A 15342-nucleotide genomic window follows, 5' to 3' on the forward strand; every position below is an offset into this window, starting at 1 on the left:
TTTGAGGGAGAACAAGAGAATCCAGTCTTCCTGGAGAGAATGACCATCTGATTTATAAATAAATACTATATTTTTTAGTATTACAAAGATTTAGTACTAGTGACAGTTGATTTATATTTCAGTAACATTATTTCCATATTTTATTCTTTCTTAACATAGTTTGTTGGTTTTTTTTAACTACTGGTTTCATCTGCACAGAACTAAATTCCCACTGAGCTGCAGACATTCATGCCCAAATGTTTCTCATTTACAAGTCAATGTCACTCTGATTTTTCCCCTGAATATACATTCTTGCATAGCTGTCAAAACTAAATCTAAGTTGTCACTTTATTTTCAAATGCCTTAGGAACTGGTGGTTATGAAATCCATTCCTGTGGAAGCATTCCTTCCCACACATCTCCCTTAATTTACGAATTTGTGTAAATATTTCCCTTGTGTTTCTTTTTAAGCTAACAATTAATATAGTAACCTTCCTTCTCTCTCTTATTTTGTTAACCCTTTTAAGGTGGGAACATGTCTAGACTCCTCATCCGGATCGAATTTTATTTTTGCATGCTGAATAATTTGTGACTTTATTATCTTTGATTTTTTTTTTTCTTTTTCAAAATACAACACCCACTTTCCTAATTTCCTTGCTTATATTCCTATCTGCTATTCTTAGCTGGAAGCTATTTTTATTTCCTGAAGGAAGCTGCTTGAGTAACTTTTTAAAACATATTACATAACCATTATTTTGTTTTACCATTTCTTTTTTTTTTATCTGCTTTTTTTTATAAAAACATATATGACATGTTCTGTCTTTGGGATTTTCCATGTTGACATAATCTTAAAGCAGATCTGTTAGACTTGAGTTGCATCCATTCTGAGCCAGAACCAATTCCCTTTTGATCATTGTTCAATTGTAGTCTCAGGTTTTTACACTTTTCTAGTCCCCCTTTACAAAGTTTAAGATTAGCTCATCTTCGGCATGACATCTCAGTTTATATAATGTTTACTGTTGCTTGGTTGCACCAATATTTTTAGCCCAGAGTCAGAAGTTAAAATTGTCTCTACAGAAACAATTTAAAGATTTTGATTTTGTCTTGTGGTTTCACTAGAATGGCCTTTTCCTCACAATTGTTGAAGATCTAGACTTTCCTCTAAAGCAACTTGGGATATAAAGTATTTTCACTGCTTGTGACATTTCACTTACTTGTGTTGGGATACTTGAAGTATCCATTGTTTCTTTGATTACCTTTATTTGTTTGTTTAATTTTGCTCAAAAATGAGTGCTTAAAACTCCTTCCCTCTTGCAGGTCTGTAGGGTTGGAGGTTAACCTGCAGTTCAGGGATGGGATAGAAAGGCCAATATGCTCTCTCCTATGTGCTTGGTCTGAGCATACATTTTTCTTTTCAGTGAAAAGAGAAGTATAACGCATCTGCAGGAACTAATAAAATGCTCTTCTTTCAGTTTTCTTGTTTACTGTTCTTGTCTTTAGGAAGGACTAGAATGTTACTTAGATTTCTTCTGTCTTTCCCTCATCTGCAGATAGGAGTCCTATTGTTCCTGTGTAGATGAATGTTTAAATTAGTTCTTAAATCTAGATTCTGTGTGTCTAGCAACACCAGAGACCTAGCAGACATTCTGCCTGTTCACAGGGTTATACCCCTAGTAGCTTAGGAAAGACCTCCTCTTTACTGGGAGACCAAATTATATTCTTATATTCAAGGGTTTGAATATAAGAAACTGAACATACTATCTGAAACAAGACACAACAAAGATAGCATTATTTAAGCTTTTCTTCACAGTTATTAACACACGAATGCATTTTAATCTTTACCTGCAACAGCCTTTGTTATCTCAGTCTGGACCTGAAACTGCGAGCTGTGCCATCCTCTTTGATAATTATATAGAATGGACAGATATCCACTGGGAGCTAGGACGAGAACTCCAAAAGTTTTTATAATTGGACTGTGTGGTCTCTACACATATAAAGTATTTAACTGTTTATTCTGCCTAGAACCTTCATACCCCCATATGTGATCTCTTGTAGTCTCTTTTAGAGAATTCCAAATTATAAGGGCTGTAGATTACTCCAAGCACATTCATGTGCTATAGAAGATTATTTTTGCATCCTTATTGTACGCTTTTACATTTGCTGTCAATGTACCTTCTGTGTAGTCTGCTGACTGAAATCCATACAGGGTGCATGAAAAGTGAGGGAAAAGGAAATGTAATCAAACTTATAAGGTATAACTAATAACATTTCAAACTGTTGTGTTTGGTTTTGATTTTTTTAAAAAACACTTTTTAAAGCAATTTTCTTCCACTGCATGAACTTTTGCCCTGTTCTGTTGTTCCAGGAGGAATACAGTGCCCAAACAGTAGTGCCCTACAGGAAACACGCAGCTGTAACGAGCACTCTTGCACTGTGTATCATTGGCAGACAGGCCCGTGGGGACAGTGCATAGAGGATTTGTCTGTCTCTGCTTTCAACTCCTCTGCCAGCTGGAATGGAGAGGCCACCTGCTCCGTAGGGATGCAGACAAGAAAAGTAATCTGTGTCAGAGTCAACGTGGGACAAGTGGGCCCAAAAAAGTAAAGATCTTTAAAAAATATCTTCATGCTGTCATTATCTTTGGTTTTTTTGCTCTATGTTTACAGTACCGATGACTGCATGCAAAGACAAAAAAGATTCCCATCTTTGTGTTCTCATGAGGGAACAATTAATCTCTTAAAAATGCAAAACTGAAGCTACAGAAGTACTATAAAATACCTTTCTCACTACTGATTTTTATGGGTGATTATTTGCTGACAGCTGACTGCTAAATCCAGTTGGCTCCTTGCCATCATCAAATTGATTAAAGGTAAAAGTCTTGAGACATTCGTGCTCCATTCGACTCCATTTGTATGGAGTGCAGCAACATTTCCAAGATCCTTGTGGCACTTCCAAGTAAGCATTGCATTACACGGATTAGTGAAGTTCCATGCAAAAATACGGCTCTGGGTCTCAACACAGTGATACATAAGTGCACCTTCTCAGAAGTAAACCAAGGAGGTCAACTATAGTACAGCTCTGACAGTACATTAATTTTATACATTAATTTGATACATTAGTTTGAACATTATTTTGATGAATTTTGTGAGGTTTTTTATCCCCACATGCAGGTTTTTCTAAGAGATCCTTTTGGCCCTATAATTTAATTTTGCAGTTTAATATATGGCCAGGGTTAAATACAAATTAGCCACTAAAAAAATGCATTTGATAATAATCTTCATATAGCTTGGCAGACTATAAATATATGCCACTCAGGAGAGATTCAGAGGTGGGAAAAGCTGATAATAAAGGTAATTTAGAAAGTTCATGAGGCAACTATGCTTGCAGTAAATATTTGCATGGTGACTACCATTTGTTGCTTTAATCAGAAGTAAACTTACTTCTAGTTTGCTTTAAATATGGTGAATAATGCCAGCACATTCAGTAATCTCAATTGTTGTGTATCTGCAACAAGCTGCTGTTCTGTTCAGCCATGATGCCGTTATATCTTTTATTTGGTATTCATCTACGCTTAAAAGAAAAAAAAAAACCTCTAATCATTTGTCTTCCTTTTTAAATCTGCTGTTAATGTCTCTGCCTTTGATTTGACCTTAATTTTTTGGGAGGAGGGCTCTTTTATTGTGTTGCAAATGAATCCTGGCAATGAAAAAAAAAACCTTGGTTGATCCTTCAAATTGTCACATTAAAATCACTGAATCATTTTTAAAGAACAAGACATTTAACATGAAAATGTAAATAGGAACCTTGTTTTAAACTCCCCTTAATAAAATGGATTGCTGTGGTATGATACAATCAATATTATCGGCCTTATCTACCTCACAAGGTACAAACTTCAGTGTGTATCTCTTCTGTTTAATTTGACCTTGAGTAAGGACTGCAAAAAAATCAATACTTTGCTTTAAGCCACATGTGCTAAATACAAACAGTATAAAAGATAGAAATGGTGTTCTAATTGAACTAATTGCCTTGCCAAGGATCTGAAGAGGAATTGTAATGTTCAGTGCTCCTGAAAGATAAAGTTCTCAATGAAACAGTGAATATATATTATTCAGGCTTTTTTGTATGCTTGTAATTTCTGTTGTGTTTTAAGGACAAAGCCATTAGTAAGCCAATGTTCAATACTTTTCAGAAGCATTTTAAATTTTAACCTTAGAGAATATTTCTGCAAGTGTAGTCAGTATAGGATTGGTGGCAGATGTTTTTTTTTTAGAGTGTGCCTGACCATGCATGCCTAATCTAAATTTATGAATCACAAAGAAACAAGGAACAATTTGACTTAAAAAATGTAGAGAGTTTACAGACAGATGATGAAGTTTCATGTTGCTATAGATATAATATTTCATGGTTCTTCACATCAGTATTTTAGGGGAAAAAAGAGAAAGTGTGGAGGTGTCATTGTAAAAGGGCACAAAGAAGCTAGTGCTAGTTCACAGTAATGGATCATACTCTAAGAATTCTATGTGAATTGACAGGAAAATGCAGAGACATCTATGAAAATCATGAACTAGCAAGTGTTATTGTTGAAGGATACATTCCTGCAGCTCAGCTTTTTGCCTTTCTCCTCCCATATTGAGAGTGAGAGACCGTGCTTCTGTTTCCACACTGACACAGGAGTAGTATTTCACTAACAGTGGAGACTGTTTTCTCGGTAGTTCACCTTTAAACTTGCCTGTGCTCCCTTCAGCCTGGCAAGAAAGATACCTCATCAAGCCAAGCTTCCCCAGCTGATCCAATTCAAATACAAAACTTATCCTTCATTTCTCTGGTCCAAGATGCCCAGCAGCCACAATAGGAAAAGTTAGTTATAGCAACATTTTTCTGTAATGAGCCAAAAGCTCTGAAATATAAATGTGATATTTTTCTTACCACTTTACATAATCCCCCGAGAGCCCACATTCTGTGCACTTTTAGGGCGATGTTAATTTTGAAATTATTTTAAAGATATGCAGTACTCCTGAGAGAATTATTGCATCATTCTGAGAACAAGTATTGCAGCATAGAGTTGTTTGTCCTTGGTGAAAAAACTAAGGAATACACAATGGGGGAAAGTTACCTGAATTAAGGAGTCCTGTATGTGGCAGTCCAATAGCCTCTTCCTAAAACAAGCAAAGTTTTCTGTCCTTTCTGGCAGTCTTTCACAGTATCATCAATATGATAGTTTCAAACTTTTTTTTCTGCTTTCTGTCATAATCATGGCTAGCTTATACTTATTTGTTTCTAGTTAGACAATAGTGTTCAGCCTCCTTCCAGAGTTTGTGTTTCTGGTAAATTTATTATGAGCTAAAAATGTGTTTTGCTAAGCTAAACTACGTGTCTTTTCTTCATAATCATTTGGAAGCTTGGAAATAACACTCAAAATTCAGAATCTGATATGGTGAGTGAGGAATCGATTTTTTTGTAGTTAAATTGCCAGTTGTAGAATGCACTGGTTTTTAATTGCTTCCACCAACTATATTTAAGTTGTAACGGTTTTTATTTCTCAGCTCAATCCTGGTGAATTCTGGTCAAGTAGCACTCCGCTTGTGTGCCTGCAGGCATTTGGTACCCCTTGTGATTCACTACCTTGCTGCAGAATGATTGCTTATTTGATAATGCTGCTTTTTCATGGTTTTTTTTCAGATGCCCTGAAAGCCTCCGACCAGAAACTGTGAGGCCTTGTCTGCTTCCCTGTAGGAAGGACTGTATTGTGACTCCATTCAGTGACTGGACATTGTGTCCTTCTTCATGTCAAGAAGGTAATTTTATCTATTGTGTGCTAGTAGATAGGTTGTAAGAATAAAAAAGAGACTAGTAATCACTTTTTGCAGAATACTTATACACATCTCTCTCTGACATAACGTGTGTAATAGCTGGTAGAGCAGCTGCAGGGAGGATGTACATTTTTTTTTTCTGAAAAAAAAAATTATTTCTATGAATTTTCTGTAAGCATCTGTTTGGGGGCTTTTCCCCCAGTTTGCCTATTTTTATGTTACCAACTTCCATTTGAATCTCTCACTGATGAAGAGATAACTGATCACAGAGCAGACACATAATATACACATTCACTTCTCATCAGAATACCTGAGGTTCTATATACCAAGAAATAGATAGATAGATAGATGGATAGATGGATAGATAGATGTGTATTTGTACAAAAAGTTTGTCTTGTTTCTTTTACTCCAAGGAAAATTGATGGAAAGTTAATAAAAATCAGGAGAATTTAAGTTGATGTTAATATTCTGACTTAAACACACATTGCAATACCACTTTAATACACTTGGCAAAGCTCTTAAAAAGAGTGTAGGGCTCCCTTGAATTTTTATTACATTGAAATCATGCATAAAGTTAAAATGATAACTGGCCTAATATCGCCTACATTTTTCTGCCTTATCTCTTTTTCTCTTTTCAGCTTAATAGGAGGTTTTTTATAATTTGTATTATTACAGACACAGTCTGTAATAGAGTCTGTAATACTCTGAGTTCCATAGGGTGCTAATCCCTGTGTGGGATGTGGTGATTGCTCACAGCTACCATATTATCAGAATGTAATATATTGTTACATCAAATATATGCACTTCAAATGTCATGGCCAATTCTTTATGCCCTATAAAGGACACAAGCATAAAGTAATTTTTGCACTAATTCCTTTTAATGCTTAGTGTATTCTAACAAATAAAAAAGGCGTTAAGAAGATTAAATTTATAGCCTTTGAAAAAAGAACAGTGAAGTAAGACCACTGAATCTGACTCTATAAAATAGTTATTCGTTATTAAATACTGTGTTATTTTACAGTGCTGTTAATGTTTTTTTTCTGGAATACTTTTGTTGTCATCTTGGACAAAAATACCATCCCCTTCTGTTCTTATTTCTGCGGGTTTTAAGAAAGGTTTTGATGCAATGACCATATATTCACTAATAGTGATTACAAACTAGCATGTACGTTGCTAAAAAGCAATGCCTTTGTGAACTAGGATGGGCCATTTGTCTACTCAGTGAGTCAAGATGTTTTTATACTACACAAACAATTTTTATTTCATGGATTTTACCCATTTGTGTCAGCAAGCTGGTCAGCAGCTTTGCTGGGCTGCATGTCTGTTTTGCCCCTTGTGCCAGCTCTTGGCATCTCCCGGAGCTGACTGACTCAGAAGCGGAGGGTTTCCTCTGTGTTGAAAAGCAGCCAGGTGGTGGAGAGCCACCGCTGGGATTCTCCTACCGCTTGCTCCTAATTACAATTGCTTGGCTGTAGTCCAGCATGCTTTTGTGTTCAGACAAGCTGCAGCTGCTGTAATAAGCCCCCCAAAGCTGATATCAACCTGGTCAGCCAAATGTCTGTGCTCTGGGAAAAAAAAAGAAAAATATTCCAAGGTTTTTGTCTAACAATATATGTGTATTAGGTATTGCTACAGAATTAATATAAATTTTTATGCTTTCTCTTAATTTTCTGCCTGAAGAAGTTGTATCTGAAGATGACTGGAGTCAAAATTCCTACATGAACTATTTACTGTATCGTTAATAATGAATGACTATAATAATTAAAAATGGTAAACTGTAAATTAGTTCCGGAGTGTAAAGTAAAACTTCATATTTAAATGTAATGCATGCTGTTTTGGAATATTTTTTTGTATATCTAGATAGGATAATGCTAGTCCCAGGTGGGAAACGATGGTATAGGGAGTGGTATTAAAGCTCAGCCTGGAGACAACCAAAACAGTAAATTAATATATACCTGGCTGTGGAGATAAGCAGAAAGCAAGTGGATTTTCTTATTGAGTCTCTTATTGAATAGAAAACTTGTGGTATATAATAATTTCTTTCCATTAATTTCAATTTCTGGTTTTGCATGCAAATATTCAGGGGAAATTTACTCTTTGAAGCTGTGAAGTGTAGCAGCATACTGAGCTGGTTTAATTTTTATTCACTTGAACTCTGTGTTCACTTCAGCTATATATTAATTTGTTCAGTATTGCTACTGTTTCTTTCTCTTTAGTTCTACTTCCTGGCTGTTATCTGAAATTAAAGTGGTTTATCTATTCGGCTTCATTTTCTGCTTATGGACAAAATAGCATGTCACTATTATAGCAATTGACTCAAATACCTGTTATGTTAAATCTTATTTTGCCCCAATTACTGTCATCCCTATGTAGTAGCAGGAGAAACAAACTCTTCTGCTCTTTGCAGGGGGTGTCACGGTAAAGAAACAGTCCCGTCACCGAGTCATCATCCAGCTTCCCGCCAACGGTGGTCGTGAGTGCCCAGATTCTTTGTTCGAGGAGAAGGAGTGTGAAACTTCTCCCATCTGCTATAGCTACAGGTAATCTAAAACAAACAGTGACAGCTCAGATGTGATTTTGTTCAACTAGTACTACCTCAAGACTTAGTTGAATTCCACTTCTTAAGAAATACAGGGTACAGAGCTAAATCAAGGTCTCAGAACAGACGTGTACTCAGATGGACCAATAGTGAATCACTAGTTCATTTTGTTCCAGTCTCTTTGCGGAAACATTCAAACTACTAAGAATTACTTTCCAGGACAGATCTCTCTTAGCAACTATTTGAAATTTTATATTATTTAAAAACAACAAAAAAAATCTTCTTTTCTAAATAATCAAAAGCATTGAAATGCAGCCTCATCTGTTCAGAAGAGCTGAATTCTGCTGCCATGCTGTGCCATGAGCTGTATCCTCCATCTTTCCATCCCTGTCACCCCTGAGATAGTCCATATAGTTCATATAATGCCTGACATACAAAAATGTTAGTGTTGACCCAATCTTCACCAGAAAATGATGAGGACTTCCCAACAGGCAGGAATCTCCACCATGGCTGCTTAAGAAAAGTTTCGGGCAGTTCTGTAGTATCTGATTGGCATGGGAAAGTCTATATGTATGGCAAGATTCTGGTTGTTAATACAAAGTTCACAACATTCGGATGCAGTTGATTGGACATACTTGACAAAATAAAAAAAAAAATTATTTTTTCCAAATTAATAATAAATATGTTTGAATTGGAAGCCAGTGTTCTGTTTCTCAAGTGTCTAGAGAAGAGCAACTGCTACTTCTCATGCAAATCCTCTGTTGAAATGGTGTAAATAAAATTTAAACATATTTTAGCCATAAGTGTTTCTTTCATTATCTGGTAGGAATTGTCTTTGCAAATTCATTAGGAGATCACACTGTATATAACAGAAAGATATGAAAGGACATAAAACAGCATTGGAAAGTTACCAAAATCAGTACCTCAAACATCAGAGAAATATAGAACCTCTTCTGGTCAATATCTGAATCAGTTTTTTATCTTTTAAAACGCTGGCTGCGCTTCACCTCTTTAGTATCATCAATATCAAATTTTACCAGAACTAGTGCGTGATGATGTGCTGAGCAGAAGTGTTGCTAGGGAGTGGTAGATGAGGTCATTTAAATTGCATGATGCAAATTAATACTAAAAACATTTTCTGTATATTTCCTTTACAATCTTTGTGACCTTTGCACACTGTGACAGGTGGATTCATACACTCAGGTTGGTTCATGCCTTAGTTTAGATACTGGCCTGCAGAGGCAAGTTACAATGAAACTAGAGCTGGAAAGCCACTGAGACAGTTTTAAACATGGGGCAGCTGATGATAGGAGCCATGAATATAGGTTTTCCCACATGAATTTTCCCCATGAATATAGATTTTTCGCACACACTCTGAGTAATTCAGACAACTGAGGAATATTTCAGAGATGTGACAATAACCAGACTTGCCTGGATTTGTTAAATTTAAGGTGTAGAGTATTCTGCAACACTAGAAAAGAACTTTTTCAAAGTTTTGTAGCAGGTTATATTAATGATGGAATAATTTAAGCAGCAAAATATTGCATTTCTTATCAAAGTGTTCTTGAAGTTCTTTTGCCTGTGTTTTATTTTGATGTGGTCTGGGCCTGTGTTCAAATTGTCTTGGATCTCTTCGTAGGCTACACATTTGTAAAGTGCTGCCATTCAGCTACCTGAGACCTCAGGTGCTCTGGGATTGCCTAAGGCACCCTCACAGTCATTTAAACTCACTGTCCTGATGCTTTGATGTAGCTGGGGTCTCTTTCTGCTTCTGATTTCTCCTTTTGGTGTTCAGATGATGAAGCTTAGCAAAGAAATTTATTTGTTGTTAAAACTTCAGGCTTGTAATCATATTCTTGGAAATCTGAGAAAACAAAACAAAAATCTTAAGACTGCTCATCTGACCTCATCTTCATCTGTAACTCCAAGACTTGTTTCTGCTTTAAGCAAGGCAGAATTACTCCATTTGTTGTGTTGAAAGTCATGCCTAAGGGAGGAAAAGAAAAGACCTGAGGAAGAGGAAAGAAGGAAAAGAGAAAGAAATTCACTAACACCTATATATGACACAATTTACTGCCAAAAGATGCTGCCAGTACTGTGTGAGCAAGAAATGAACCCTGGAATCTTATCACTGGACTGTATTTGGGAAATTTCAATATACCTTTGCTTCAGTGAGATAAGTGGAAAAAGGAAAGAAAGGAAGGGAAAGTGATTGAGGAGATTTATTACAGCATGCTAGTATTTAAAATGGGTCCATGTTGGGTTTATGAGGTGTTAGGATCACTTTGCTAAATCCACTTTTCAAATTCTATTCTGTTATTTTGTTGGCTGGTAAAATACTCTGAGCATGCTCAGAGAGGAATACATTCAAAGGAGTTCTTTTAAATGAGTATTCAAGTCACATCAACTTATAGTATTCTTTTTTGAAGTTTCTCTCTCACATGTTGTATAAGTGTATTAATGCTTTGTATTCATGTATAATCCTCATATTGTGGTTTGTGTTCACTGTGTATTTGTTACGTATTGTTAATGCAAATTTGTACTTTGAAATCCTCGAAGAGAAGGACTTGAGGGTTGGGGGTGCTGTTGGATGAGAAGTTCAGCATGACTCCGTAATGTGCACTTGCAGCCCAGAAAGTCAACTGTATCCTGGGCTGCATCAAAAGAAGTGTGACCAGCAGGTTAAGGGAGGTGATTCTGCCCCTCTCCTCTGCTCTTGTGAGATGTCACCTGGAGTATTGTGTTCAGTTCTGGAGTCCTCAGCACAGGAAGGACATGGATCTATTAGAGCAAGTCCAGAGGAGGCCACAAAGATGATTGCAGGGCTGGAGCACTTCTCTCAGGACAGGCTGAGAGAGTCAGGGTTGTTTAGCCTAGAGAATGCAGGGCTCTGAGGAGACGTTATAGCAGCCTTCCAGTACTTAAAGTGGGCCTACAGGAAAGCTAGGGAGGGGCTTTTCTGTCAGGAAGTGTAGAGATAGGGTGAGGGTCAATCGTTTTAAGATGAAAGAGGGTAGATTTAGATCAGATATTCCAAAGAATTTTTTTATTGTGAGGGTGATCAGACACTGTAACAGATTGGCCAGAGAAGCTGTGGGTGCCCCATTCCTAGAAGTGTTTAAGAGCAGGTTGCATGAGGCTATGAGCAATGTGATCCAGTGGAAGGTGCCCCTTCCATGGCAACAGGGTTGGAAATCGGTGATGTTTGAGGTCCCTTCCAACCCAAACCATTCAATGCTTCTATGAAACAGGGAAAAGTTTACAATACTGTTGTTTGTTGTGAACTAGCTGTGACCAGTTAGTAATAATAAGCAATAGCTTACCATGATTTCTAACACTGTCTAACACTTGTGCTGCCTCACCTTTGATTGCTGCAAGTTTAAATGACTTGTTTGTAATTGATTATTTCTCTCCTCACTTTAGATGGAAGACCCACAAGTGGCGCAGGTGCCAGCTAGTACCGTGGTACGTGCGCCAAGACAGTCCAGGAGCACAGGAGACTTGTGGGCCTGGGCTACAAGCAAGAGGTTAGAACCTTTGTTTCTATCATATATTCCTCATAAATCTATTGCTGCACTGGTGTGGGAAATGCCTAAAATTTTAGTCATTATAACCTAACATTAATTTTATCTATCATTATGTGCATTAACAAAGGAAATTACTGAATGCTAGTATTGTACAGTGCATCTTAAACAGTATTTGGCAAATTCTTATTCATAAAACAACAGGATTAATTTTTTTTAAGCTATAGATACCACATTAGTGACTAATTCTGTGTTATTGTTTGTCCAGTTTATTTTGCCATCCTTGCCCAAAGCGTGTTTGCAGAGGTATTTTTGGAAAGTATGTTTTCAAAAGGAAGGGAAAAAAAATAAAGGGATGCAAGACCATACATATCTCTTTTGTTTTTGTGAAAAAGGTTGTGTAAATTCACCTGTGAAAATGTAACATTTTTTTATGTGGTGAGGATGTAAAGATATGTTTGTGGGAATATCCATTACACTGAATATAAAACTTTAGCTCCCTGTGTTTGTTTGAAAATCTAGGATTGAAGGACTCTACAATAATTTTGAATTGGAAGGACGATCTGGAGGTCCATTGGTCCAGCCTTCCACCCAAGCAGGGATAGTTTCAAAGTTAAATCCCACCCAGACTGGAGCAGTTTGCTCAGGGCCATGTCTCAACATGTTTGGAGTACTGCCCAGAATGGAGATCCTACAGTCTGTCTGGGCATCTGCTTCAATGCTTGTCCAGTCTAGAACTGCATATTTTTTTTCCTAATATCAAAGCCAAAATTTCCCTTTCTTTAATTTGTACCTGTGGCCCCTTATCCTTATACTATCTGTCTCTGAGAACAGTCTGGCTCTCCCTTCTCTATACCCTCAAATTAAGTAGTTGTAGAGAGCAATGGGAAAACACAGGACTTCACATTTACACTGTTAAATCTCAGTGCCAGTCCGTTTCTCCAGGCTGTCAAAGTCCTCTGAATGGCAGCCCTACCCTCTAGATAGATATTGACTCCTCCTCTCAAACTGGTGTTGTTCCCAAACTTGCTGAGGATGCTTTCTGTACAGGTTGCTAAAGATGCTAACCAAAATTGGCCTTGGAATTAACCGGTGAGGTGCAGTGCTCTTAACCAGCTGTTGGTTCAACTTCAAAACCTCTGACTCTTGAGCTCAGTGATTGAGCCCAGAGACATTTTTACACCATTTTGATTTTATAACAAATAATTTTAGCAACTATCTATCTTGACTGTCACTTGTTTCCATAGGCAGTTTTGAATTTAACAGAACTGTGTACGTGTGACTGTTAAGTATAGTATATGGGGTTTTAGGTGCATTACGTTCAGTATGAAAATTATTGCAGTTCCTACTTACTGTGTGTTATGGTAATTGAATTCCTTTGAATGACTAGCCAACCCTGAATCCCAGGAAGTTTTTTTTCTTTTGTCTTTTCCAAGTGCCAACTCCTATCCATTTAAACCATTGGCTATCCATTAAAATATTGGCTCAGCGGATTGTAGAATTACTGAGCAAGGACCCAACTAACTGCAGAAGTGAAATATTCTGGTCATTAACTTCCTTGCAGTATCAGATGAAGTTATGATGTACTTAAAGTCGTGGACTATCTTAAGCTAGTAACTTCTACCACTTACTCAGAAAGCGTATAGGAGATCTATTTATGACTTACCACAAAATTGAACATGAAGGTATTGCCTGCTAATACAAACGATTTCTGGCTGTGGTAATTCTTTCAAAGGACTATCACTGATACAATCTGTTTCTAGTAGCTCTGGGGGATGCATTGAGATTACACAGTGAGAGAATAAGATTTCTGTCTTTCACGGTAGGAGTTCAGATAGTACAAAATGTTGTCTTCTGTACTTCCATGGTAGTACCTAAATTTCTTGCTTTGCCTCAAAGTTAGTTAATAAATGTAGATGGCTAACTGTATTGCATGCAAATTTTTTTTTATTATTATTTTACATCATGAGAGTTTCCTTTATTTAAACTGTAATTTCAGTCATGTGCAGTACACACACATGTGCAGACTAATACATTATTTTGGAATTACTGGGCAAATTATTGGGCATTATTTTCAAATTTGGTAAAATAGACTGGTAGAATTTCCCTCTGGTACCATACAGCGTTTGATCTTGCAAAGGATGATTTATTCAAGCAGTAGTCTTGTTGCTACAAGCAGGTATAATGGCCGTAGCTCTCCAGCATAGTGTGGTCAAGTGGTAGGATGAGCAATTGTTAATTAAGATCCCTAGGAGCACCTAAGCCTGAAGAAATCAGATGTTTTTTGTAGAAATCCAGTCTTTACCAAAATCAAGAAATGCTAAACACTGGAATATGAAATCTATTTAGTATAACATTCTGATACCATATTTATAATGTGATACTGGAATAAAAATACTTTGTGCAGATCATCTAACTGTTTGTTGATGATTTGTGTACAAATGTTTACCGGACTCTGAAAATGCAGACACAGCAGAATTTCTTTTTCAATTGAAAAAGTGATACCTCTTAAATTTCTGATGCTCATGAATGCAGGAATCACACACTCATTCATCTGCTCTTAGTAGTATACTTTTGATGACATAGTGAAACAGTAATCTTATAAAAGTAATTTTAGCCCTTTGAATTCCTGTGGATTGTCCTTTCATTTTATGTAGACAGTCTTCAGAGCAAGTAATAGCATTCTTGTATCTGTGAAGAGTTCTCAGTTCCGCTTTTTCAGTGCAAGGGAATGTTGCCAATGTTATTAGTTTGTTCTGGTTCTGACCTGATTGCCTATGCACACCGTAACACCTAATATATTGGCAAATGTGTTAAATATGAAAGAATAGGAATGCACACCAGGGTAAGGGCTTATCTGATTACACATTTATTAGCTCTGCATTGTTCGTATTTTAGTTAGAAAGATAATTAAATCTGAAGGAACAAAAAATTAGACGTTATTAAAAATGACTGGTCAGGTGTCTGACTGAGTAACTGGAGCATATGCATGCCTTGCTTTATGTCACAGCTTTGCTTTTTACATTTCCATTTTGCAGCCTTTTTATCACTTTGATCTTCCTTGGCAGAAGAGATACTTGGATGAATCATGAAGTTTGGAATTGTGATTCATTGTTAAAGGCAACTGTTTCTAGCTGTCTTGTACAATGAAGATTTTGTTATAAATCATGTCAGTTTAAATGAACATGTTGCAAAAATAGAACTTGGGTCAAAGCGGAGGAAAAAGAATAAATGGTTTTGGTATTTTTTTGTTTTAAGAATGGGGCTTAGAAGTTTTAAAGAAGAAACTTTTTAAATTATTCATCCAAATGATGGACAGCTATTTATATCTAAATCTAAGCATAGGAACATAGTATTTAATGCCTGAGCAGTAAATTAATTGTTGTAGTCATGAACCTTATTTGAACAGGTCAGATGGTCATGACAATTGTTTTGAATTTCTATGATGAATGAAAATTTGCAGTTCTGTCACTTGTAAAATGCCTCCTAAG

At 36.6% G+C, this 15342-nt stretch overlaps 1 protein-coding gene across 1 annotated transcript in view; it reads left to right on the forward strand.

The window, feature by feature from the left end:
* Positions 1-15342, forward strand: part of THSD7A (thrombospondin type 1 domain containing 7A) — a 280961-nt gene that overhangs the window by 210214 nt on the left and 55405 nt on the right. The window contains exons 9-12 of the mRNA XM_054059364.1: positions 2344-2578; positions 5658-5773; positions 8196-8328; positions 11751-11854. Of these exons, the coding sequence (XP_053915339.1) occupies positions 2344-2578; positions 5658-5773; positions 8196-8328; positions 11751-11854 (588 nt within the window). The remainder of the gene's footprint in view (positions 1-2343; positions 2579-5657; positions 5774-8195; positions 8329-11750; positions 11855-15342) is intronic.

This window comes from Cuculus canorus, chromosome 2, assembly GCF_017976375.1.
Source record: "Cuculus canorus isolate bCucCan1 chromosome 2, bCucCan1.pri, whole genome shotgun sequence".
Taxonomy (NCBI): Eukaryota; Metazoa; Chordata; class Aves; order Cuculiformes; family Cuculidae; genus Cuculus; species Cuculus canorus.